The sequence below is a fragment of the Anser brachyrhynchus genome (assembly GCF_964034855.1).
Source record: "Anser brachyrhynchus genome assembly, chromosome: 11".
NCBI lineage: Eukaryota > Metazoa > Chordata > Aves > Anseriformes > Anatidae > Anser > Anser brachyrhynchus.
The window spans coordinates 1221556-1248767 of NC_137706.1; the positions used below are offsets into that span (position 1 = coordinate 1221556).

The following is a 27212-nucleotide window of genomic DNA, read 5'->3' on the forward strand; positions in this document are numbered from 1 at the left end:
ATAGCTTTGTCTGAAAGCACTCCTTGTGCTGGCATTGGAGATCATAGGCATGAAAGCGATGAATATAATTCTATAGTCAGGCAATTATCCATCCAGCTGGGAGAAAATGAGAAATAAGAGTTTAAGGTGCATTCAGAGGCTGTCTGTGACCCAAAAAAGTACTGTGCTGCTCTACAATAATATTCCCTTTCTCATCCATCTCCTTCTCTTCCACTCCCCCTCCCTGCCCCACTTTGCTTTGCTCAGTCTTTCCTAATCTCTTTGCTTCCATGCTGCCCTTCCAGCAGACCTCTGCCAGTTCCTTAGGAATCAGGAAATAATGCCACCTATAGAAGACACTTTTTCTTTAGGACCTTGTATTGCACATTTTAGCCACACAAAACTGTTTGAAAACACATTTCCACTTCCCTTTCAGTGATTCTCACAGTAACTGATTAAGTTTGCTGACCAATGTTTTTGCCAGGTTGTGCCATTTTGTCTTCTGTTGGCTGGACAACTGCTTTTTTTTCTTTATTCTTGCTTATCAGCTCTCTCCTTGTCCCTCTCCTCCCCACATGTCAGGAAAGGGCATCTCAAGTTTCCACACCATCTTCCAAGCACAGGAAGTGATATAGGAAATACTATTCCAGTTTGTCTGACTGCAGCAGGAAAACATGTATTAAACTCTTCACTGAAGCCAACATGGGATCAGCAGTGCTTGTGCTAACAATACTCCATCCACTAGAGCACAAGAGGCTTTGAGTGACAGCACAGCACCATGTCTCCCTCCTCTTGCTTGGAGAGACTTTATCAACATGTGTCCCTGAAATCTTTCTGCTGCTAAAGCTTGTGCCTGGCACAGGACTTGTGGTGCAGGGCTCCCTCCTGTGCCTGTGGCACAGGGCTCCTTCTGCAGGGCCATTTTTGAGGATTCTTGCTCACACCAGGGCAACTGTGGTAACAGCAGCCCCTCTTTCAGTCCAGGAGTTCTGAAATCAGGACACTCAACCTTGGAAAGGTATTTTTTAAATAAAAACACAGACACACACAGACACACAAAGACCAGGTTGCCTTTGAATACAGTTTGTCCATCTGAATAGCAGTGTCAGGTGAAAAGAAGGTACATTTTTAATCACAATCATATTATTTAAGCAAGTTGTATTATTTTGTGTGTTGCCTTTATCTGAAGATTGCAGGCATTTGTGATTATCCGTCATTTTACCTTTATACAGCTGTTTTCATCGTGATAGGTCACAGAAATTTGCCACTTGGCAGTAACAGCAACTGTCTCATCCAGCACATTACAAAGGAACAGAGAGAAGGGGTGTTTCTAGCCCAGGATGTCTATAGTAAATTGCTACACTTAGAAAAATGCTGCAAAGCCATTCCACTCCATTTTTAATGCTCTGTCTGAACAGTGTATGCTCAATGAATTGCATGGTGTTCAAGTTATCTGTCTGTACAATATGAAGAGCTGAGCTGGCTGTGCTAGGATTAAACCTGTGAGTCTTGTGGCAGTAAGTGTTCCCTGGCCCACACTTGGGACCATGAAACAATCCCTAAACCAGCACTCTGAAAATGAAACAGTGTCTTGAGAGTTAAAGAGCTGGAAAAGGAAACGTTGACTACCCTCCAACTCCTCAGGTCTTAAAACCATCAATACTCGAAGCTATTGTGATGTTCAGCCTGTGTCTGCTGAGTGAGTTTGAACAGTTGGCACCACTCCAGCAGCAGCTGCTCTATAAAGTTAAAAAAAATGCTTAGAAAGTATTATTATCATTATTTTTATTATTATTATTTTCTCAGCTTTGAGAATAGTTAACTCCCATTCTCTCCTCCCCCCCGGCCTTTTAATAGCGGTTTTAGTTTACCTTGTGTCCCACCACTCATACTCTCTCTGCAACCTTAAAGAAGCACAAACCAAATCTCAGCAATTTTCAGCAAGGCCACAGCATGGTTGGAAAGGTTCCCACTGCCTTCTTCAGTAAGCACTAAAAGGGAGGCTCCAGCACTTCCAGTGCTGCTGTAAATAATGTCTGGAAGGGGACGGATAAAGAATAGGGGGTACACACGGCTTTGCTTCTAGCTTGGTTTTCATTTCCTTTGTCTCTTTCAAGAGAAACAAGAGGCCTAACTTCATATAACTTGGCACATTGATTGCTGGGCCCTTAAGGATCTGTTTGGTGCTGCCTCTCCCACCAACGCGACTTCAGGCTCCAGGTCCTCCTACTTGGAGGAGCCAGAGAGGCCTCTCGGGTGCCTGGAGGGGAGAGCTCAAAGTGTTAAATGCAGGAAGAGCATTAGAAACAAGGGCAGTTTTCTGGCTTTGATCCTTCACTTGGCTGATTCCTGGAGAGAGGCTTGTCTGGGGCTATCACTGTAGAAGAGTTTGGAAGCAGCTGAGCAAGGCACTGCTCAGCCTGGGGGATCAAAGTACACTGTGAGCAAAGCAGCACGATGTGCTCTGTTTGAAGCAGGAGCTGCAAAATACAGTACAGTGCTCCTCTCAGCTGGAAAGCCAACAGTGAGGATGTTTCCCTTCTTTCTGTCTTTCTGTGGATTTTTCAACAGGATTTGGTTGTTAAGGATTGTAAGTACTGATAGACACAAATGCAGCATCTGCAGATAGAAGAAAGGTGCTGTTAGTAGGGTGGGGTTAGTAGCCTGGTAAAGTGACAAATACTAAGTTATGGAAACCTTACTGTATCATTACCTTAATTCAACAGAAGGTGCCAAGGAGGAGAATTAAATATAGAAGCAAGACATGACAGAACTCAAAGAATGTCTGTGCTCTTGTTCAACACGGGGGTACTGAATGCACAATTTCATGCAAATCAGACTTCATTTATTTTCTGGTTTGCTTCTTCAGTTAAATATGAGACAATTGAGAACAAGAGCTTTTTCCAGCATCCCATACCTAGTAAATTCATTCTGGGAATGGGAGAAGTAAAGTGAATATGATTCTGGACGATGACATCACCAGCGATCCAAAAATATTTGCACTGGGTGACCTGAATAGTCTCTTGAATATAAATGATCCACGGGGGAAATTTTCTAATAAGAGCAAATGCAATAGCTAAAAGGGTGATATTGCTGGATTGGAAGTATGCACAAGGATTAAATCTTCCTGAACTGTACACAGGATTAAGTGAATTGACACATGTGGAGAAAATCACTTCAATAATAATATTTTTTATCTTTTATTCTTGGGGAGTCTTTTTTGGAAATATAGTCATTATTTTCAGAAGGTTATGACTGAGTTGTCATACTATACATAATAAGGTACCACTGTAATCTAGAATGATGGAATGAATTCATGTGTCAAGATGGTGATCCATAATATTAGTGTTGTGGTAGACAGCAAAAAAACATTTGAAGCAAAATCAAACTTTGTATGTTAAAGTGGGTATGTTACCATATGCTTCCGTCTGTGGGACACCTGAAAAATGACTGCTTTCTTACTGGGTTATCCCACAGAGCTTCCTCCTTCTTGCTGGTCCTTGTTTGCTAATGGAGAACAACAAACCACACAAAGCAGAGGACTTTGCTAATGCTATGCAGAAGGGACCTCAATTTCTTGTTCACCTTTTCTTTACTACCCCTCTGTGCCGTTCTTCTGTGTGGTGACCCTGTTAAAATAGAACCAAGCAAAAGTTTTAGTTGATGATCCTGTTGGGAAATGGGTTTGGGGGATATTACTGCTCTGCTTGTTAAAGTCTGTCTTGAGCACTCTTCTTAAAGTCAGTCAGCCCGTGCCTTCCGAAGGCTTACAAGTGCAGGTGTTAAAAGCTAGTAAGCTGGACCAGGTGGACCAGCAAGGGCTCATCTGTCTGCTCACAAAGTTTAAGGCTTGTTTTGTCAGTGCTTTATATTTCTTATCAGGTTAAGTGTATCTGGCTATGATTGCTGTGTATTGAACGTTTCGGCAGATATATCATTGCTACATCTGGTTTTCAACTTTCCAAGGCACGCTTTGCCACTGGATTTTTCCATGCATGGTCTCCACCAAATGCCAGTCACTTTTTCAGCAGTCCCTTCAAGTTCTCCAGTGAAGCCAGAAGATCAAATGTTTACTCTGTAACTCACTGGGGAAAGGAGTGCATCTTCCTATCTCCCTTTGTGTTGTATCACAGTGTTTGCTTTCAGTAAATAATAACAGTAACAACTTGTTCATTAATGGACTGTTAATTGTGTCTTTTAAGATACAGGTTGTCTTACTGCTATTTAGCACATATGCTTAATATCCATCTTTTCATGTGGCACTTGAAATTTGGCAACCAGCCTGTGATCTCAGGTTTTGCAGCACCTGTGAGTGTGATAGTTCCTAGCTGAACATTTTGAACAAGAAGAGTCCCGGTATCAGTTAATTCAGGTAAAGCATTACTTCCCACTAGCATTAAAGTACAAAAGGTTCCCCTGCAACATGTGACCTGCCTGTTTTCCATGGCTTTGGGGATTAACAAGGTCTTTATTTAAACCGACAGATTTAACAATGTTTCTTGACAATACAACTGTTATTCACGTGATTAGCAAAACCACTAATTGGGGAGCGGTGAACAGCAGCTAAACAAAAACTCTTTGAATCCAGTTAGTGCCAAAATATTGACAGACAATCTATAACTTTTTTCATTTTGTACTCGACTGTAGTTCAATGATGAAAGGCCCTGAGCAGCACTGCCCAGTATCTTCTGTGAGGCCTTTGCAGTGGTGCAAAATAGCAAGAGCAAAGCTGACTCTGGCTCACTGGTTGGGCTGCCTGACAGCTGGGGCTGCCCCTTGGGGCTCTCCTTTTGGTGTCTTTGGTTGTAAAAAGCTTCTTCCTCTTGCTGGAAGAAAGTGTGTGTACCTGGAAATGTTCCTGGTGGTGAGTGAGGACTTGATTTTGGCTTGATTTCATGGCCAGTTTGCTTTAGTAAGACGTGAGGAATTGATCCTAAAAAACGCTAAAGGACAGAGGTAGAGCGTCATGCTAGTAATGTTGCAGGATATGGCAGCATTGCCCTGCTCTATCGCTTTCTCACCCATACTCCATTTACCTCCAAGTGGTGCCTGAAAGTGTTACCTGTCACCAACAGCTAATGAATTGTATATTACCTCCCCACACAGTGGTCACTTGAGCTAAGGAGGGTTGTGTAGGGTTTTCACAGTGGGGAATTGTTTTGTTGTTGTTGCTGTTGTCATCTCTGCTGGGATTTGTTTTCAATGTTGGAAATATGTGTGGAAGGGATGGTAGGGACTGGTTCTGGGGAGGTCTTTGCAGTCTTGGCCTGTATATTATCCCCCAAAGATGAGTTTTAGCATTGTAGCAGAAGGAAAGTATGACTCTGCTGAAGGTCTCAAAAAAAGTATGACCCTGATTGCAGGTCTCAAATTGCAAAGAAGGTGTTCTTGAGCAATTCTGTTGCTATGTTGAACAGCATCAGGACTGGTCAACAAATGGCCTTGATGTATACATCCAATACCTGCTGTATGTCAGCGTTGAATAATGGTAACTGAAAATCAAATTACTTGAATTTGAGTTATAAATGTCCGTAGTCCTGAGACCAGAGTAAGGACAACTCATCTTTACCTGAAAGGTGAGTCAAATGCTGGTTTGTTGCACAGCTGGAGCAGATGAGTGCTTAGAAGTTCTAGTATAAAAATATTAAAAGTTCAACTATATGATGATGGCTGTGCCATTTGGGGTGCTGAAGCCCTGCTGGAGATGCCTGCAGCCTTTTCCCAGGATTTATGTTCCAATAGGGGATGAGTCTCAAACGGGCTTCTTTGCTGATGTTCGCTATGGTAGTTGGTGTGGGGCTTTGGATCTCCTTCTGATATTCTCAATTCTTTTATGAATTTTGAACACTGTGGCTAGACGAGCTTCGTGGGATGACACAGATGCAATTTATGAATTATGTATGGCATTTCAAAAATTCTGATTTTGCTGTCTGGGGAGATGGGTTAACTACAGATTGTTCCATTTAAAAGCAGAAAGTTGTTTTTATTGTAAAACCCCAAACTGCATTTGAATACTCCTGTGCTCTGCTACCTCCCGTCTCTTTCTCCCCATCAGTAAGCAAGATCGTTCAGTGGTTTGCTCACTAAGAAAGTGATTTTACATTATTTCCTGCAGAGGTTTCTGTTGAAGTGGGCTGGCTGTAAAGAAGCAGCTACTCCTTTCCATTCTGTAACCATACCATTTTCTCTATCAGCATGGAGCATTTGACTCATGTGCCCTAGAAAATAACTCCTTACTCCCACTATGTGCTCATATACTGAGCTGAGATCTAAACCTGACCTGCACTTCTGGGATGCAAACTCATGATCAAAATCGCTGGATGCAGGAGGTCAATGTTTCAGTGTCCTAACTCTCTGGGGTGAGAGTCCACTATTTAAGGAGTAGTGTTGTGAGTTCAAAACAGGTTAATGCTTTCTAAGGTCTAGTGAAGTTACAAAAACACAGTATAAAAGAGCAGATCTGCCTTAAATAGAAGCTGATTACAGAGCTCAGTCCTGTTTCTATTAAAGTCAATAAGGGCATTGTGCTTCTAAATTTCACCCGGTCTGGTATAGGGTCTTTTAAAAGGGGTAAAAATTTTCTGTATGAAAAATTGAGACATTTTGTTTCTAGTGCAAGCACAGACTGTTGCAGTAATGCAATACAGGTATGCTCTTCAGAGCACTTATTTCACAAATAATACAAACCCAGTGTTTCTGTCTAGAGTCTTTTCTTTCACATAGCACCTTGAACTTTCAGTAACATTGAGTACTGGGCCTTATGAAACAGAAGGCTAAGCCTGAACTGGATTTCACACTTCCTGTAGTCCAGGGGATGACTTTTCATTATGGCTAATAGGAGACAGGTAACTAATATCTTAAGCCAGTTCTGGTGAATGTTTAGCAGATCATTGAGTGATTTTCTTTTCTTAATTTGATGTGCGCAATCCAGAGATGGTTGGTGTTAAAGCTTGGAAATAGGCTCACCTCCTGCTGTAGTTATCAGAAAGACTTCTGATCTGTCTGCATGCATAAACTGGATATTTGTACTGTACACATGCATCCACCAAGCACAAGCCTCTTGAGAATTTTGGCTCTCCTTATTACTAACTTTGTGTTTCATGATCCTTGTTCTGAGTTTATTTGTGATTCTGTATTACCCACACTGGTAACAGTGTTGCAGAACTGGCCTAATGAACGAGAAGAGTCTGCTAATAGTTGCTCTTTGGCGGAAGATTGCCATGAGCAGACTGGGATTTCAGAGAATGCTGCAGAAACCTGCTTCTGCAACTCATTTCTGACAGTGCCACGCTCTGATGTAGCAGCACCCTTGGCTGCGGTGAACTCCCCTCATCCAGACTGCCCTGGTTTGTGAATAGCTGTCTCATTCTCCTGTAATGAGTCTGCCCACAGATTTGCTAAGTGCTGAGAAGCATATATTGAAAGTACTCTAGAGAGTTGTTAGCCATGTGGCTGCTCCATTAATTTTCATGGTGGCCCTGGGTTAGACCTCTGTATGGTGATGTGGAAAAAAAAGTGCCCTCTGAGTTTTAATTCAGGGATCATAAAGACCTAAAGTCACTTTTCCATAAAGAAGAGAGGGACAAATGATTCCTTTGTTTATTTTGCCTTTGTTTTGCAGTGTGCAAAGGCTAGGAAGTTTATGAGTTTATTTGTTATGTAAAGCCACTTGCTTATTTCTGCAAAACATTGCTTATAGATATTCCACAACCTCTCTGGGCATTCTCAGAAACAGAAATGAATCTGATGATGTGACCAAATAAAGAAAGTGTTCATTCTGAAGTTCCTTGCCATAGGAATTAAAGAAATATTTTTAGGAATTAATTCTGAAGGTGCTAATTTGCTGATCATTGTCGCTATTACTAGAGATTGACTGAGAGATGTCAAGTAGAGTAACCCTGAGTCAATGAGGAGAGCTGGAAATCAGCTGAAGATAAACTGGTCTGTCAGCACCATTTTCTTCTGCTCTGTTCCCCTTGCTTGTGGAAGGGCTCTGCTCAGGCATCAACATATTGCTTGTCTGGTTAGTAGTGCTAATAAATTCAGAGGAACTGTGTACCCATGGCTCAAGGTCCTGCTGTGCACACATGCACAGTAATAGTTCTGCCCTAGGTGACGATTAAAATATCACGTGTTACCTTCAGAAGATTGTTTCCCTCCCACATAGAGTCCCAGCTTTACCAAGGTTGGATCTCCTTCAAAGAGAGCAGCCTTCATATTCCTAACAGACTTTCATCCATATGGTTTCTCTTCCCCCCTCTCCTGCTTTAGCATTCTCTTGTTCTCCTGTCTGCTCTGCAGCTTGCTTGGCTGCATTGCTGACTTGGGAGCTCAAGACCAAAGATGCTTTTAAGCCTTCTGTCCTAGCATGTAGCTGAATATGTTCAAAGAATCCTAAATGTGACACTCTGGCTAAGAATGTGTCACATGGGATGGGCTGAGGGCTGTACCTAAGCCATTTTCAACTCTTTCAGTGCTTCCCATCCCCACCAGCCAAGGAAGCCATACATCCTTTTCCTGGTAGGTAATGGAAGAGTTCAGAGCCTCGCCTCTGTGGTTTCCTTCCTACCATTAAACAGATCCATCTCTATAGATCAAATACAATTTTCTTCTGCAGCTAGTCAACTCTCTCGGTTTGCTCTTTGCTGATCTGGTGGTTATTTTCATTGTTTCAGCGGAGGTCTGCTCTCAATACACCCTGAGCCAATGCTCCTGACAGGCAGCACAATCCTGGAGTGCCTTGGCAGGCTGCCTGAGTCTGTCCTGCGGGCCCCGGGGGGACTCTCACACGTTCTGCCGCTTACTTTACTCTTTCCTAGAGATCTAACGCAATTTTGCAAGTAGTCACTTGGAGCCATGTTTCCCTTTGCCCTGGAATATTTTTTAATTTATTTTTAGTAAATGTTTGTCAGTGTTTCTAACATTGCGCCTCCAGCAACGTGGCCTGGACTTGAGCCATGCAGCAGTCTGACAACCTGTTAGGCGAGTCTCCTATCAATTAGGCTGCAGCTGTCATTGGATCTATTCTCAGCCTCCTTGGTACGTGTTTGCAAATAACAGGGGCTGCTGTTTTGCAGTTTGCGATTTTTTTCTCCATAGCCAGTCAAGAACATTTTGTCTGCAGAATTCCTCCTGTCTCCTTTGTTTTTGCTTTCTAATCATCTCCGTTATATTCGCCTAAGCATATATGCTTATCGAGGATATTCTTTTGCTTTTCTCATGTGTTTGCCCTCTCTCTCTCATTTATTTATTTATTTATTTATTTATTTATTTATTTATTTATTTATTTATTTATTTATGTGTTTTTAATACACAAACCCAGGAAAACCGCTCCCCAAGGAAACAAAAAAAAGGGAAACTCTCACTTAAGTCTATGCTTTGGTCCTTTAAATGTTTTCAGGCTTTCTCCAAAGCATCCAGACTGCTTCTTATCTGTAGGGATCTACCATTTTTAAAGCCCGTCATGCATGGAAGCTCTCCATGGGGACTGCCTTGTTTCTGCTGATGTTTGAGCTCTGAGGTGATGGTGTGTTTTATTATCAGGTTTGCTACAGCTGGAAAGAGAGTCCCTGACAATGTACAATCTGTTAGAATTCCCTCTTCTACCTTCTACCATTTGCAGTTTTCTCTTCTCCTATAAAAATCATGAAAATTGCTCAATGGCTTTTTCCCAGATGTTACATGCTGCATGGTGGTACTTGATGCTAATATTTCATTCCTTAATCTATAGAGCACAGCCCAGCTTGTATTAGCCAGACTCAGCAACCACTCTTAAGTATATCATTTCCGTGTTCTGCATCTATAAAAAATGAGAAATCAGAGTTGGGAAGTTCAAGTAAAACAGAAGCACACAGGGCATTTCTTCCTTGGGCTGATTGAAAGATATGTTTTGATACTGTGCTATCGTTTCTTTCACAGGCTGGGCTCAGCCTTTGCACAAAACCAGTGGAAACTATTCCAGTTTCCTCTCAATCTGTAGGTCCTAACAGTGGGTCTCCAGCCAGTTTGCAGCTTCGGAGGCAGAACCAGCCCAGCCCAGCACACATTTAAACAGTTAGCTTTAAATCAGCTCGTGTTGAATTGGCAGAAGTCCCTACATTTGCCCGGTGGGAGAGTAAGGACAGGGCTTTTTCTATCCTCACTAAATAGCACACAATACTGCAAGGTACTTCCCCTGCAACACTACTTAATATTTGCTCTGCAACAGTAGCCGTAAGGAGCACACCTAACACCATAGCTATGTTGGCATACAGAGACAACCTGAAGTTTTGCATACAAAATTTCCCCAGACTTAGCTGTACGGCCCCATGGAGCAAATAGGCATTCTTATCTTTTATACAGCACTGTCTGTCTATGCTGTATTTTCTGGAGTACAACAAACCCATGCCAGGAAGGTGCCACCAGGACCCCAGCACTGGGAAGTTTGGCGTTGCAACACCAGAGTATGGGGCACCGTATCACTGAAGGCAGAAGTCTGCAGGATTGTGAGCACTCGCTCAGCATGTGAGTGGCAGGTGCTTCTGTGGACAAAATTAGGGAAGCTGGAACAACTGGAAGTCCTAAGCAGGACATTGCTGGATTGCCTAGTAGTGCATTAGCACCACAGGAAGAGCTGGGTGCTTTTCTGATCTTCTTACTAGATGTGTCTCACCATCCAAGGAAAAGATGTAAGGCTGAAACATTTAAGATTTTTCTCAAGTACTTACTTAATGAAAAACATTTCATGTGTCGGGGGGGGGGGGGTTAGGTTGGATGTTAGGAAGAACTTCTTTACTGAAAGGGTTGTTAGGTATTGGAATGGACTGCCCAGGGAGGTGGTTGAGTCGCCACCCCTGGAGGTCTTAAAAAGACGTTTAGATGTAGCCCTTAGTGATATGGTTTAGTGGAGGTCTTGTTAGTGTTAGGACAGAGGTTGGACTAGATGATCTTGGAGGTCTCTTCCAACCTAGACGATTCTGTGATTCTGTGATTCTATGTATATAGCATTCCAAACTGTTCCTGCTCAACCACTGAGCTTTCAAGTCTTCAAAAGTATAAACGTAGTTAGAACAAACTGCCATCCTGTAGACAAAGCTTAGCTGGCAGGAAGATGTACTTTATGCAGTATTTATGTTCTCCCAGTAAACAAAGACAAGTAAAATGCTTTACTTGTTAACATCAATTCAAAGCAAAAGCGAATGATAGCATTTTCTGTAATCATGTTCAATGTTCTGAAGGTGTCTGCATGTTTCACCTTTGTTCTAAGCTCTTGCTTATCATTTGCTTCTTATATTTAATAGTGTATGACTGTTTCTGTGAACGTGGGATATGACTTTGTTTCAAGACCGTATTTAGACAGAAAATTTCTCTCTGGATTTTTTAGTGATAACATGAAGTGCAGCAGGAGGACTGGTTAAATAGGCAGGAGGGCCGTGATCTGGCTGGTTTGGTGTTCATTTCTTTGTCAGCTGCCTTGGAATAGCGTTCAGATTAATGTGATTACTCTCTGCGATGGCTGCAAGTTCATAGACCAACTGAGCACTTGTATCAAAGCTATCAGAAAGATTTTAGTCCAGGGTTCCTACAAGAATTATTTATATAAAATGCATTTGAAATTCTATATTGGTCATTTACACATGAGGATTTCTATTTCAGGAAGCTTTGGAAACAGCCAGGATCTTCAACTGCACCCTCTCCAAAAGATACAAGATCCTTTTAACATTTAATGATGACTGTGAAGGTGCTTAAAAATAACTTAGAAGCACAAAGCATATTAGTGTGTTCCCTACTATTAAAAGGACTGGACTAACAGTTAAATTTTGGATTCTATTTGCATTTTTGGTCCTTTCTTGATTCATGACCTGAGATAAATTGCCTAGTTCCCCCTGACAAATGAGCTTAATACATATCTATTGTCCATATTTACATTATTACATTTAGGAGGTGATAGAATCTGAGTTCATCTCTGAGGAAAAACTGTAAAACTCCATGGTGGTCAGGTAGTATAAAATATATTCTTCTACATGATTGCACATAGTATTATCCACTGTATAATCTCCTGGGTATCAAGTCCATTTCACATACAAAGGGTCCCTAGTTAATGATGGTACAAGTTCTTTCGGAAGGGATTATGCTTACATACATATTTGTACAATATTCAACATAATAGCAACAAGCTAATCTTGATTGTATCATTTGTGCTTTGCTGCAATTTATACAATATAGGTAATCAATTAGTCTGATTCTTCTGCACACTGCTAAATGGAACATGGACAGCTCCTAATGGGCAATGTAAATAGAGATTTGTATGTACACAGGTACACTGCACAGTGAAAGAAGCATGCAGGAGGCAAGGCACTGAACAGAAAAGCCCTGCATAAAACCTGGCATTCATTTAAAGGAAGAAAAATGTCACTGAAAGCTGCACGATTATTAGCATTGCTATGCATGAGGAGTAGTCAAGGAAGATGATACAAGAGGAAGAGAGACATTATTCAAGTGTCTAAGAAGACAGACCATCATCAGCAGTGGAGAGAGAAAAGGCTTCCGAAGGAATAGCGTAGCATTTCAAACATTAAATTATAAGGGCACTGAAGCTTTAAAAGGTATGTTGGAGTTTCTGCATTATTTATTATTTGAGATTGCCTTTCCCCCAAATACTTAAGTTTTGTTCCATTCATAGAGAACAGAAAAGTCCTTCCCACACTTCTCAACTTCCCAAGGCTTTCTGGGACACTGAGCCACCTCTAAGTTTTGAGATATGATTTACTTTAAGCAGACATTGATTACCTGCAGTGCTGCAGTGGGTTGGAGCAGCTTGTTAGAAAGGTTGGGGAAGTGAGAAGAATTTGTCTGTCATTCCTCTGGGGCTTGGAAAAGTTGGGCTCAGAATTCATTATTATTTTGTATTTGTATTGCATCTATACCTACGAACTCCAGACACTAACAGGATTTCACAGTGCTAGGTGTTGTCCTTTCTCCAACACAATTTAAGGCCTTGTGGACACTTTTTTTCCAACCTAGTTATTCAGGCATAGCTGCACTGACAGTGCAGTCACTCTGCAGAAGCTTATACTAGGAAAAAGGCTGCAAAAATATAACTTCTATCAGTTGCCTCAGCAAAAGAAGCTGTATTGGCAAAAAGAAACTTTTTTTTTTCCCTTTTGCTCATATTACAGCTGTGTCTACATTAGAGCTTTTGCTGGCATAGCTGAAAAAATATCACACTCCTAGCTGACAGGGATATGCTGTCAATTTTTTTAAATAGATGAGTCTGAAGTATTTCCACATGATGGATCAGTGTGTGTTTGTTTGTGTGGGAAGGGGGGAGGAGAGAATCTGTTTTAAAATAGAAGTTTCTAAAATTGGTTTGCACAGATATTCTTAAAATGGCAATACTGCCCTTGCCAACAGGTTCCTGTTTCCTGGTTCTCCTGCCCTTCTCTTCCAGGCTCCCAGAGCGCAGCTCTGTATGCCTCTTGCCTCCCTCCTTGTCTGCCCCACACCCTGGCATGCCCAGTAGGGGATTCTCACTGCTGTCCTCCCTTCTCCTGCCTGGTTTCTGCCTGGCAGCATCCCCCCTCCATGCGTGACTCTGCCTCCTCTCCAAACACCTTCGCTGTAGCTCCAGACCATCCCCTCTGCCACCAAGGGCTGGTCCACTTCCTGAAGTGGGTGTTTCTTACCTTCCCCTTCTACCGCTGCTCCCATGGCAGCTCCTCGCTGGGAATGAGGGCTCGAGGTCTGCATACAAACAGAATTCCTCCATAATCTCTGTGCTACAGCAAATTATTTTATTTCCTGCAACCAAACTGCATGTCAAATAGAGGGATTTCCATTTCAAAAAGGGAGGCAGAGCCTTTCCAGAACATCTGGAAAATATTTGGAGGAAGAGACGGAGCCATGATAAGATAAAAGACCAGACATGAAGGGTCAGTTCTGCTGCTTCTCGTTCCCACCAGACAATTACTGACGTTTACCTTGTTTCATCAGCTCAGGTTGGTTACAGAGTCCAAACAGCATAGAAAGGTATCTCATATGTACTAGCTTCCGGGGAAGGCATTGATCCCAGAGCTACTGTGAACTTTCTGAGTCACCTTTGGGCAAGTCAAGTTACTGCTTGGGTGCCTCAGATGCTTGATCTATAAAATGAAACTTCCCCGTTATGAGGCATGATCTTAAATTTGATCAAACTGGAAAGGGGGTGAGGTCCTGTGGTGTCTGAGTCTACTTAAGTGCAAGGAGTACGGATTAGCTGGACTTGCACTCCTCTAGAAGCACAGTTCACAGAAAAGAGTTGCTAAATAACCGGCATACAGTGAGGAACTGAGGTATCAGAGGTAAAGAGGCTCCTGAGCAGGCAGGCAAACATCTCCTTGAATCACCCACAGGTCTCTGTGTATAGCCAGCACCCTAGAGACCTTACTGACAGTTATTGCAAGTAATCCATAGGTTATACAACTGGTAATGAGGCATAATTTTAGAAAAGAACAGAGGACTTGCTTTATTTTTTTTCGAATATGACAGGTTAAGCATTTAAATAGCATTTAACCAAGTAACCCACAACACATTGGTATCAATTATTTGTTCAGAGTTTAAACTGCCATTTAGTAAATACATTAATTGATACTGCACTAACTTACTATAGGTATCTTCCTAAGTGCCAATTATCTGCCTCAACATTCCCCACATTTTAAGTTTGTTAGTAAGAAGCTAATTACACTAGTTTATTGCTGATGGAATTACATGAAGAGTAGATTTCGCTCTTACATACTTATTAGACCTCAATAAGTGATCCTTAGCAGTCTGTTGCTATTCAATTAACAAGTAATAACTTCCTTAATGAATGTAATTGAAATGCTTATTTCAGTCAGGCACCTAATATAAAGTGCTTTACTTTGAGCACTTTTCTGAGTGCTAGTCTTGTGTGCTTAACAAGAACAAAATGGGGCCACTGAGGAAAGCTCTGGGACTGTGATGAGAACCCAACCACTGTTGGCAATCACCACCTAACATGACCAGATGTAATTTACCAGGTGATTTCTGTTCTACAGAAATATCATGAGAATAAACCAAGAGTTTTCTCTCTGAGGATTTAAATCCATGGAGGGAATTCTGCAGCATGAAATTCTTCTTGCACATTAACTCTGCCTCTTGCGATGGATGGGGAAACGCTTGCTCCACTGGGAGCTACGCAGCTAAGCTCCAGTGCACTGCTGTGGGTGCTCTGTCATTAAGTTCTTGTTTGCACGTTTGATTTAAGAGATTGATGGAAAGATAATGATGGCTATCTGTAATGATCTCAAGCTATCAGTATAATTACAGAAAAAAAAAAGAAAAAATGATGCAACTGGAGGGTTTTGTACTGTTCCATGTAATTCTGTGAGACTAAGTCACCTTGAATTTAGTCTTTGCTCACAAGCACGACCCACACTGAACTGTCCTGAGTGACCACTCCTGGGGCTAGCAAGTGCCCATTGCTCTGTGGAGACATCTTCCTAATAAAAGTGGCCAAGAGGTGTGGGCTGTGTGTCTGGGGCTGTGCACGCTGTAGCTGATGAGCTGTTAGACTGGGAGTCTCCTTAATGAGGAAGGAACGTATTCTTAACTGGGATTTTATAGCCTAGGAAATGATAACCTGCTTTGTCCATTTATGGGATGGGAAGACCCAGCAATGTTTGGTTTCTGAAACTATTTTTGGCCTCAGGATTAAAACTCTGGTTTCTTCTGTAAGGAGGATTTAACAGACAAGACTTGTGTTTATGGATAAATGCCAGGAAATCTTCTCAAGTAATGCTAACAAATTATTCCATTTGGCAACATTACTGTATGGGCAGTAACCTTTTCTAAAGAATTTTTAGCAGATAGATTTAGTGTCAAAAAACCCATAATAGGATGTAATATCTTCTCCAGTCTATCTTGTTTGTTACCAACTTTTTAATGTATGCCTTCTACTCACTGAATTGAAAGACCTTATTGATCTCTTTGCAGCTGAACTGATTATTGGGCTAAGATAGAGACTTCCTGAAAGAAGCCAAGAGAAATTATTCATTTAACATATTCTGATTTTAGTAAACTTCCATTTAACCTCCAGGGTTAATTAAAAAAATATATATTGCTGGTTGACTTGCATAAATTTATTAAATCAGACAGAAACTGAGTTCAGGCTTGTGCAGTTAATGTCAACTTGTATAATATTCTTGGGGAAAAAAAATCCACATAGATTTATTAACATTCCAGAATTGCTTTATTTTAAAACAACAGCCATAACAGCAAAGCAATCCAAGTAGGAAAAATAACCCCCCAAATGAAAACACATTCTGCAAATTTGGATAGTTCAGAAATACTTAAATGAGTTAGTTACCATGGACTTCGTAGGTCTGTGGTTATTGGTTGAAACCCTGTCTTCATCATGAGGTTTAGCTAGTCGGTGTCTGTAGCTTCTTCAGGTTGGAATTATGGGATTTGGTATGCTTTCCAGAGGTGCCATGGTTCTTCCCTGTGCCTGCACATCATAGCTGGCGTCTTTGTTAACAGAGAGCGAGGATTAAATGCACCTAACAGCTGAAGGGATTTTCAAAGGCACGAGTGGTATTCAGACACATAGCTCATCCTGGTTTCTACCGGTTTTCCAGAGTTGCTTTTATATTCCTGGTTCAGTGTGAGGCTCTCTCCCCACTGCTCTGCCTGATGCTATTATAGATGAGCTACTTATGGGTGTTTGATGGATATCTGGGGAAAATTTTCGGAGTTACAAATGTGAACACCCAAGTTACATAGATGAGATGGAGGAGCCCATGCTAGATAGGAAAGAGCTAATAGACTTCTCTGGAGATGGCGCCATCTTGTTATTCATGCTGTGGTGAGCCTGGAGGCTCACAGCAAACAGGACAGCAAAGGTGCAGTCTGGCTTCTGGAGCTGGGTTTCCCTGCCACAGCTTGACCTTGGGTCTGAAACAGAGAGGAGTGGGGCTAAAACATGCTACTAGGCAGCAGCCAGGGAGAGGAGAAGGCTTCATTGGCATTTTATGAAAAAACAAATAAGGAGTAAAATACAAAAATTTGGTTTCAAGACAGGTTAGTTATGATCCCGGATGGGACAAGTGAAACTATATTTTAGAGAACACAAGAATTATAAAGAATGGAGAACTGGATTTACATAGAAACTGCTGACACTGTTAATACTGTGTGGCATTTGTGCAAGATTTTGTTAGAAGCCAACATCATAAAGCTGTCCATTCTGTCAACTAGTTTCAGGGCAGATATTTTCTTCCCCCTACCAAACTGAGATGACAGGTTTTTAAGTGGTTTTTAGTCTGGAATGTGACAAAAAGTCTATTTTTGCCATCTGATCTTGCTTTGTGTCCTATGTGATATTTTGTCCATCCTGGTCTGGAATATCTTATGCAGTCAGAGCCTTTCATGGCACATCCCCTGCTTCAGAGTATGGGGAGAAATTCTAGCTGGAGTGCTGTTCCTGTGGAGGCCAGCCTTTTACCAAGTACTGCAGTTGAACTGAAGTAGCAGGACCTAGCAAGGAATGCTTATAATATGGAATATTTAACGTATAGTAAAATGTCATTTTCAAGTGCTTTCTGAACTACCCATCCCAGTAATGAAGCAGCTCTGAAATACCATGTGTCTTTCTCACAGCGTGTTGCACTCTGTATAACCTTGCCTTTGATCGTGATGTCACTTCAGATGAAAGACTCACATGGAGAGTGGTACGTTGTGCATTAGGATCAGCTGATATCCTCCAGGATCTGAACAGTGAAGGACTATTTGAGATGTGCACTCTATGTATGTCAAAGAGAAATACATGCTGCAATAAAAATAGTAGTTGGCTAAGCAAACTCACCTTAGTCTGGGGAGAAGGAAGACTTCACCTTTATGCAAGACGACCTGCTTAATCTGAAGGCTCTCCTAGAAGGGATTTTAAGGATGAGTAATCATTTTTACTGTCTTTCAGTTCAGGTTCTCAATTCAGCTCAGTGATTTCCTGAATACCTGAGCAGATTTTTGGTATTTTGATTGTCTGTACCTGGGCTGTTACCAGTGGAAGTGAAATGCCCTCAGAACAGCCTCTTTGGCTTCCATTATCATGAGCAGCTCCACACAGACGAACCTCAGTGTGCTTGGGGCACCTTTATACAGTTGTCTGCTGTGCCTGGGAGCTTGGTGCCTGGAGCCAGATGTCACAGTTCAGTCCGTCACATGACAGACTTCCCCAGAAAACTTCAAGCCAGGCAAACTTACAACCATACACTGTGGTCTGAGGATGGTGAGAGGATTCTGCATACAAAAATTCAGCTGGCCTAAGCGGGCCTGTTCAGCTCCCATTAGAGCACTTGCTGGAAACCCCTCCAAAAGCAGGAAAAGCAGACTGTTCCCACACAGGCATTTTTCTTACTCTGAAGCCCTGATCTCCTTATCGAACATACATGGCCAGAGATGATGTTGGGGCTGTGTCCTGTTACAGAAAATGCCTTCCTGCAGACGTGCATCCCATTTTGCTATGGCCTTGCTCACACCTTCTTAGCATTTACTTCCTGGGAATGTCTAAGTGATGGAGGGTGAAGGCCTGACCCCATGCAGCTCTGCCATCACATTTGATGGAGTCAGTATTTCACCCATGCTACCAGTGACAGAGACTGAATGTCAGCGCTGCATGCATCAGCTTTCACAGAAATCAATTCTCACATAGAGCATTAATATTGGAAGTGCCTCTCACTCACCTAATCATTGGCCAGGCACAATAATCTGTGACTAACAGTCATTCATGGTTATACAGCACAGCCTGATTATAAAAATTTGCCATTAGTCTGTAACAAAAAAAATCTCAAGCTGTTAATTGACCAATACGTATTCCTGAGGAAATCAGAGTAATCACATGGATATTCATGGCACAGAAAGGGAAGGTACAGCTAGCATTGCATTGCTTCTGTGAGTCATCTGCTCTGGTCTACTTTTGATTATTTTTTTCCTCATGTGGGACCAGTATTGTAAATCAAAGATTTGAGAAGTAAGGCTATGCTTAAAGTGTCCCAAATTAAAATCCAGTTGCCCCCTTTCTTCTCTTAGGCAGCCATCCAGTTTTGTGCAGGAATAGACACATGCTAATGGCTGTGATACAGCTACAGAAGTGAACCAGTTAGCTCTTGGTCTGCCTTTGCCAATGGCAAGGTCAGCTACTGGAAAAAGTTACAAAACAGCTTTAACAGCTAGGTATGATCCCACAGAAGAGCCTTGACTGAGAACTGTTAGTCTTTGCTAATTTTCATTCAAGTCAGTCTCAAAACAAGGACAACAGCATGTGTGCGGGTTGGATTGTTGTTGGATGGGCCCATTCATGACAATGGTCAGGATAGTTTGTCCATGTGGTAGATTTTATTCTACTTTCACTTCCCTGAAGCACTAGAGCAGATCAGGCCACACAAGAGATACAACTGTCTGGCTGGCATGAAGGAGTCGTCTGTCTGGCAGAGAGGTCTCAGCATCTCTCAGAGCCCAAGGAATTCTCAAATAGTACCTAAAACTATGGGCACCCTCTGGCATCTTTGCTCTGGTCACCAGCCTTCGCTGTAGGACACACACTTGGATTTATTTATGATTTAGCAATGATACGAGCAGAGCTCAGAAAAGTTGTTGGTGACTGTAGGGAAAAAAACAGAAAGCAGACCATAACTCAGGTCATCAGATGAATTCAAAATGCATTAATAACACCAGAGCTTCCAATAAATTTCATTTCAGGCAGAATAGAAATGTTTTCTTGGTCGAGAGTTCAGGATAGATGATACTTTCAGATGTGTGTCAAGCCAATGTGACGTGTCTACAAAAATGTTTGCAGGCAAACAGCAATGGCTGATCCAGAGACAGGCCCTCACACCAGCTGCACTTTTTAGTATGACTGAATACAATATGAGACTCTCTAGTTCCCTGAGCAAAGCTGAATCTAATTAAATATTTAATAGCTTTTTTTTTTTCCCTACAAATCCTTTGGTTTCTTGCTCTTTCATACTGTGTTATGATGACATTTGAACAACAAATGCAGTCTTGGTAGGTGGGTCTCCTGGTACTGCTTTTTATATGAAAAGCTTGCACTTCCCAGCTGAAGTCCAGATGCTGCATTTATGAGGGTTTTTGTCCTGATCAATTTTTAAAAAAAACATTTTTCCATCCCATGGAATTAATAGCTACCTGGGGAAATACCAGCTCCTCCCCGCTCCTGCAAATACTAACCTTTCCCAGATGGGAAGGGATTTCTCCTTCTCTTTATTTACCTGCAAGATGTCCTTGCTAGTGCTCAGAATTACAAAGGGAGAAGGCAAAATAAGAAGAAAACCTTTGTAAGTAGAAAGTGTTACAAACAGAGCAACTGTGCACACTCTGACTGAGCACACTGCCTTCGGAGGCTCCATTATACTGACTAAATCCTGCATAATCTTCCCAGGGTCACACACTGAGTCATTAGCAAGACGGCACTAAGACAGAGGCATCCTGATTTTTGTAATCACTCTGATTACTTTAAGACCCCAATTTAAAAGGCTATAGGTTTGTGCTGGCAGCACAGTCGCACAGATAGCTACTTACAGCTTTACAAATTGGTTTTCTTGCAATCATTTTGCTCCTATGTGCCTGTAGTGCTTTTTGTTTTGTTATGTCTTTTTTTCACTTGTCTGTGTGCTGTTCAAAATTATTCATGTTTTGGCTACAAAAAGCAAAGTAAGGCAGAGCCAGGCAGCAGCCTCACCACTGCCTTCATGTGCCCACCCCAGGGCTGCTCCTGGCCTGCTGGCCCCGGGTGGCCTCCGCACGCTTGGCAGCGCTTAGCCAGGGTCTGGTCCTCAGCAGAGACTTTAGGCTGCTTAAAGCCAAGCAGTCATCCAGGAGATGAAATGGCTTTCATTTCTGTTCTTGCCAAGCCATTCCTGGTTGTTGCAGTGCCCTTTCATACAGGTAGTCTGCTGATGGCTGCTCTGGCTTTATCATTAACAACAAAGAAGCACTGCAAAAGTGCTGGTGTGGCTGGTCAGCCTTTGGTTCCACGTTCCCTCTCTCTCAGTGGTGAGTTTCTTGTGCTTTTCCAGTATTGGTGAGTATTGTTTTTGGTCTGTGTTGGTGGTGTTTGCACCCACCATGTAGCCCAGAAGTGTGTTGGGCTGGCTAGGCCCATCCAGCCACCACATCGGGGGTTACGTGAATGCTGGTTCAAGCTATACCAAAAGAAACGACTGGGCGAAATGCTCACTTGACACTCTATAGATAAATACAAATATTTTCTGGAAAAAAATAACTGTATCCCTTGTCTGTGTCCTAGAAGGACTCTTTATGTGTCACTAAAATAGCTATTTGTAATCTGTTATACCCTCCCCTCCCCTTTGAGGCCTAACTGACAGTTATTCGAGTAGGTGTGCTTCAGAAGGCTGTGACCCTCCACAGAGAGAACAGGGTTTGCCATCCTGGCTGATCCTTTCATGACAAAGGCATACTTTAAGTGGAAAAGCAGCACAGGCGTGCAGCAAATGACAGCTATATGCATTCGACTTTGCATTGTATATATGAAGGCATTTGACAAAAACCACATCAATAAAAAGAAATTAAATTTGCTTCTGCACTCGAAAAATACACACTGAAGCATTATATGTTTGGGAATTTTAGCAGTGTTTAGCAGTGTTATAATGTGCAAAGTAATTTCAAATGATTAATACCTTGACACTAATTTTGTAACAAATCATTTTTATCATCTAAAAATCAGCTTTTAATTAAAAGAATACATAATATTTGTTTTGTGATACTAAACTACCCTGATTATTTTAAAATTACGTGTGATGTTGGCACATACTAAATATACAGCATATATATTTCTGTCGGGCTTTATTGTCTGTCTGAAAAGTGAGTTTCAATTATTAAGCATTATTAAGTGTTTAGGAATGTCCTGCTATGTGTAGGTCTGAAATTAATTTTGCCAGGAATGATCTCTATCTTTTTGAAACCTACATTTCAGAAGGAAAAGACTATCTTCTTTCAAAACTACTGCGTTTGCCCAAAGTTAGTGTTCTCCTAACCCTAACAAGAGGTTGATAGGTAACAAAGCTCAACTGTACCCTGTATCAAGCTCCAGTAAGACCTCCATGTAGGATATATTATGTATTTTCAAATTGAAAGCATCTGGTTGGTGTGTCATGTGGGCTCTGACTCTGTACTCACTCCCTAATACATACCGGTTACTTTGATGGTTTGTATTTAACTCAGGAGGCTGACAGTCACCTACAGACACGCTCCCTCAAGAACATGCATGTCAACATGCAGCTGCAATCGAAATAGAAGTACACCTGTGCGCGTCACCACTGGCTGCTGCAAGCTGTTTGAGCCCCTGTAACGCTGATGAGGGGATGTCTCTGTGCTTTCATCACCGAGCTATTAAAGGCAAGCATTTTTTTTTCTATTGTAATCCCAACAAAACACCTAAAGGTAGCCTCAATAACAATGAAGTTAGACATTCAGTACCTTGGAATATTTTATTTTCACTTTACATGCGGTGTTAAAAACCCAAAGAACGTATTATTTACACATCCACAATACAAGTTTACAAGATATCTATACATGTTAAAGTACTCTATAGTATAGAGCAGCTTCATTTAAGGGTTACTTTTTTATGCCGTACCATTAAAAAAGATACAATCTGTGTTTACCTTTGCACAAATGGATAAAGCATCTTTTATTATTAAATTAACAGAATAAAGACTAGGTTGAATGTTAGAAATTTCAACATAAATACTGAGAGAACTCACATAACCATCTACAAGGCAGCACAATGTTACAGGAGGTTATCAGGGTTCACATACATTTATCTTTCGATTTCACACAAGTCTGTATTAATTAATATTTGTAAAGTGAATTCAGATCAGTTTTTGTCTTTTGACAACCAAGTACTTTTTATGTTATTAATCTGTAGTGTTTTAGTTGCAAGACAGAAGTGTTTAGGAAGAGAGATCATTGATTTTTGGATCCAGAGGTCTCAGGAAATAAATGTCCCTTACAGCCTTACAAGAAAAAATGACTACTTCTGTCCTTTATTCTTTGTTCTGTAACAGAGATCCAGTTTTCAGTGACTAACCTTTTCTCCCCTTCAAACACATAACATAAATCTCCACCGTCTCTGAAACCCATTGCAGTTATTTGTCCCGCTAATTCATGAATATTCCTCTGCCATGGTTATTTCTATAGTTATGTTCAATAAACAATGTGGTAGTGTGTAGTTTGCAAGCTAAAATAGCCATCTGTGTTGAACATCAGCTGCAAGTGGATACTGTAAAACCTACTAAATAGCTTACACAACTTTAGCAGGTGTTCCATTACCCTAGAAACCTCATTTGATTTCACATTATAACTGTTTGATCCTTTGGAGAGCTGGAGTGGAATGTTTATCATGGCAAGGTGGTTTAATGCTGCTGTCTTCTTGGATTGTAGGCTGCCTTTAGTTACTATTAATTATCCTTGCTTTTTATTTTTTTTTGGGGGGGGGGACAGGGGGGTTGCTGTTGAGAGGTTTTACAACTGGCACTCAGGAGATATGTGCTATAGTGAGAACACCTGACAGGTTTGTTGTTGTTGTTGTTGTTTTTTTGTTTTGTTTTGTTTTTTAGTACTTTTATCATTTGCATGAATAAGGCACAAAATGCACAGATTCAGGTAAACTCACACATAATATTTACAGAATATTGTCATTACCTGCATGACTTTGGAAAAAAAAATCCTTACATTACACAACAAAAACAAATTGATTGCACTACTGTTGATTTTTCACAGACTGCTTTTGCCAGGCCAATTAATGTTTCTTCTTTTCTACAGACAATAGTCTATCAGACTGTAGGGCATTATTAAATGCAACAAAAATGTAACCTTCTCTAGTTACACAGGTCTTTGCCAAATGAATTGTTGATTATTAGCTGCCCTCAATGAGACGTACAGGGCTCAAGTTCACAGTGGCCAGGTATTGGATGGAGGCACCGTGGAAACACAGTAAAACTCCCCCATTCCAGCCCAAAAGACTATATTTGAAATGTACAGCTCTGAATCAATAGCAGCATAACAGAGTTATGAAGAATTAAAGGTATCTGCTCTCTTTCACTGGGCGACTAGTTCATCAAGGCGTGTTATCCAGAAGGCTGGCAGCAATGTGCAGTACTTCCTTAGCTGTTGCCAAAATGAACTTAGCTGTCGGCTGCAGAAGGCAGAGTCATGTTTGTTCAGTCATGCTCAATGTAAACAATTCCATAGCATAAAAGATGCAATGGGAACCTAAGTACATCCTAGTGTGTACAGTACACACACACACACCCACACACACGCACAGCTTTATCTGTGGCATGAACAAAATGCCACACACAAGGAGAAAAAAAAATAATGCTACAGTTGGGCCAGAGACTGAATTCCAGCAAATTGATTATTAACCCAGATATTCATTGAGACATTACCATTTTCTGACATTTGTGCAAGAGGCAAGGTGAATGCATACATATTAAAATGTTCACATTTAATGGGAAGGACCACGCTTAATGGCAGTCTAAAATGGAACCCATTTTTCAAGTATTTGCTTACAGATTTTTTTTCCCAAGAACATTTTTAGCTATTTAGAACAGTAAAGTAGCCCCCACCCCATTGTGCTACATGTCTCCTTAGCTCCAAACAAAAGAAATGTAATGACCAGCACTTTCCTTTGTTTTTGTTTGTTTGCGCTTAGCAAGTACACAAAGTCTTGCTATAGCTACATGTGGCAAGACACAGATGTTGCTGAAATAAAGACAGTTTCTTTGGCCACTTTGTTCTCTGTAATTACAAGCAAGTCTCTGTCTTATGTGTCTACCACAACATCATCTCACAACCTGTACAGGTCAATGCCACACTCATTTTTAGGACAGATGTCCTAGTAACTGTATTTGTTCAGTGGTCTGACTGACGTTGTCTGAGGAACGAATGAGGGTTTTGGTGGCACGTCAGGTTTTAAGGAGGGTGTCCTCTTTATTCCTGTACGAGGAAGGGTGCCATTGCTCGTGTAACTGCTTTGCCTGGACAAGGAAGGCTGGAGGTGAACGCTGACAGGCGTTCCTTGAATGTAGTCCATCTTTGTGCCTGCTGTGGGAGTCACATACCCCCCCCGATTAATACTGGGCTGTCTGGATAACAAAACACCATTTGGTGAGTTTAAGTTTTTAGGAAGGGCAGATATTGAATGCCTTTGTGAAGAATTTTTGTGATAACCTCTCTGCCTTTCCAAAGAGGTCATTGGTACTGCAGGTGTGGTGGGAACATCCACCCGTTTTGTGGGGCTGTTTCTTGGAAGAGTCGATGGAGGAGAGTACAAAGATGCCTCCCTGTTGGGAACTTTAGGTGGGATCTCAGACATATTTCCCATTGGATCCAGCATTAAAGTCTGGTGGGCCACTTGGATATCTCCCATAATTGCTTTGGGATTACTAGTAGTTTCATTTAAGTGTTTCAGGAAATCATTCAGGGTGTTCCTGGAATCAACAGATCTCCTGTGGTCTCTTTTGCTGGATGGTTTTGTAAGTGGATGATCAGTATGTTGCATCTTTTTGTCTGCCTTGTGCGCGTTAGAATTTGAGAAAGATGTATTGTAATCATGAGTAGCGTTGGGAAGAACGATAGCACTAGGGATATGTCCATGACTTAGAGGAGAGTGGGGTGGAGGACTGGAAGGAAAAAACTGAGGGCTTTTCAGTGGGGTTTCCTTTCGTGAAGCATTGAGATTACTATGTGCTTTCTCCGACTGACTTTTCATGGCCTGCAGAGTCTTTTGTTGAAGAACTGGTGTAGATTCAGGAGTTGGAAGTGCAGCTAATTCTGGAGGCTGGCCCCTGTGGTCCATCATCATGGACTTCGTATCACCATTTGGTGGCAATTCCTTTCTGCTAGTCAACAGGTTTGTGTAGAGTTTGGGTGAATCAATGTTTTGTTGATATTCCTTGACGGGACTATCGAACAGCCCATTCAGTTTAGCAAAGCTCCCACTGGAGTCAGTACAGGACTGCGCAGATTCTGCATCTTTGTGTATTTTTCTGGACTTCCGTACAAACACATCCCGATAACAGTAAACGGCCACTCCCGCAATAAAGGCTCCCAGGACAAAAGCAGCAAAGACACAAGTGATTAGGACATTCATGTGTACCATTTGGTTGGACTCTCCTGATTGCACTTCCCACCTTACACCTGCAAAAGACATGCAGTGTATCATAAATTTACATGTACTTCATACTGATCTGTTTCAGAAGATGTTAGCCTGCCTCAGGGAAGGACAGCAGTGTCTATTAAATGTTTTCAAGTGCTCTGTACCTACTGTTAGTGTAAATCTGCAATCCACAGCACTGGTGAATGCAAATAATTTTATAAATAAAAAGGACGGAGTTAGCATTGATCAGCCTAAACAAAGACTGTCCATTTTCTTTGATAATGAGGAATACTTGTCAGAGCTTCACTCCTCATATTACATTTGGGTGTACACTGTATGCTATCGGTTTAGCCTGCCCCCAGATTTCCTTTAAGGCTCACAAATAGGGGCCTGTATGTTAATAACACTAACGATTTCTGCTGGAAAATTGAGGTTAGAAGGTGCTACTGGGCCAGACAGCAATTAATAACTCAAGGATGAATTTCTCTCTCAATTTTCTGCTCAACTCATAAATCAGTATCAAAAGAGAGACAGGATTATGCAAATGTTATGTAGAACTGTATAATGTACATACTGCATTGTTTAAACCACGTCATTATAATCTGATGCAAAACTTGTAAACTAATATATCTACAGCTTGCTAGCCTTGGAGTGGCATACTTTGCATTATGTAAGCATACAATTTTCTAAGTTCAAGATTACGGCATTCTATTAAAGCACTAATTTTTCTTTTCTGCTTGTAGTCAATAATGAACTTACATAATACTTGCATAACGTAAAAAAACACTCCTTGCAAGGTTATTATACAATGTTAAAATTTAGAAAACTTTTTGTTTAGACAAAGACAAAGTTGAATACTGGATTAGTTTGTGATTCGTATATTAACCATCTCCCTTTGTTTCTTGAGACTTTTAAAGCAACCACAGACATCTTGCAGCTAAGACAATGTTAGTTTTTAATGAAAGTAATTCTGTTAACTATCCCAAGGGATGTTAAAATGAAAGAGCAAGAGTGAAGGAACAGCTTCATTTTTGTTAGAGGCAAGGCCTTTGAACATTGTTAATGT

The 27212-nt window shown here is 41.3% G+C and overlaps 1 protein-coding gene and 1 long non-coding RNA gene across 25 annotated transcripts in view; one reads left to right on the forward strand and one right to left on the reverse strand.

The window, feature by feature from the left end:
* Nucleotides 1-27212, forward strand: part of LOC308200804 — a 140475-nt gene that overhangs the window by 108588 nt on the left and 4675 nt on the right. For 5 of the 7 annotated variants that reach the window (XR_013955822.1, XR_013955824.1, XR_013955825.1 and 2 more), the window contains 2 exons: nucleotides 12276-12563; nucleotides 22210-24703. This is a non-coding gene — a long non-coding RNA (uncharacterized lncRNA). Of the gene's footprint in view, nucleotides 1-12275; nucleotides 12564-22209; nucleotides 24704-27212 lie in introns of those variants that run through there. The other 2 variants (XR_013955823.1, XR_013955826.1) reach the window with 2 other exon arrangements.
* The window catches only part of SEMA6D (semaphorin 6D), a 31751-nt gene continuing 27997 nt past the window's right edge, over nucleotides 23459-27212 (reverse strand). For all 18 annotated transcript variants that reach the window (XM_080607108.1, XM_080607125.1, XM_080607123.1 and 15 more), the window contains one exon: nucleotides 23459-26187. In XM_080607108.1, coding sequence (XP_080463234.1) covers nucleotides 24884-26187 — 1304 coding nt within the window. In that variant the 3' untranslated portion in view covers nucleotides 23459-24883. The remainder of the gene's footprint in view (nucleotides 26188-27212) is intronic.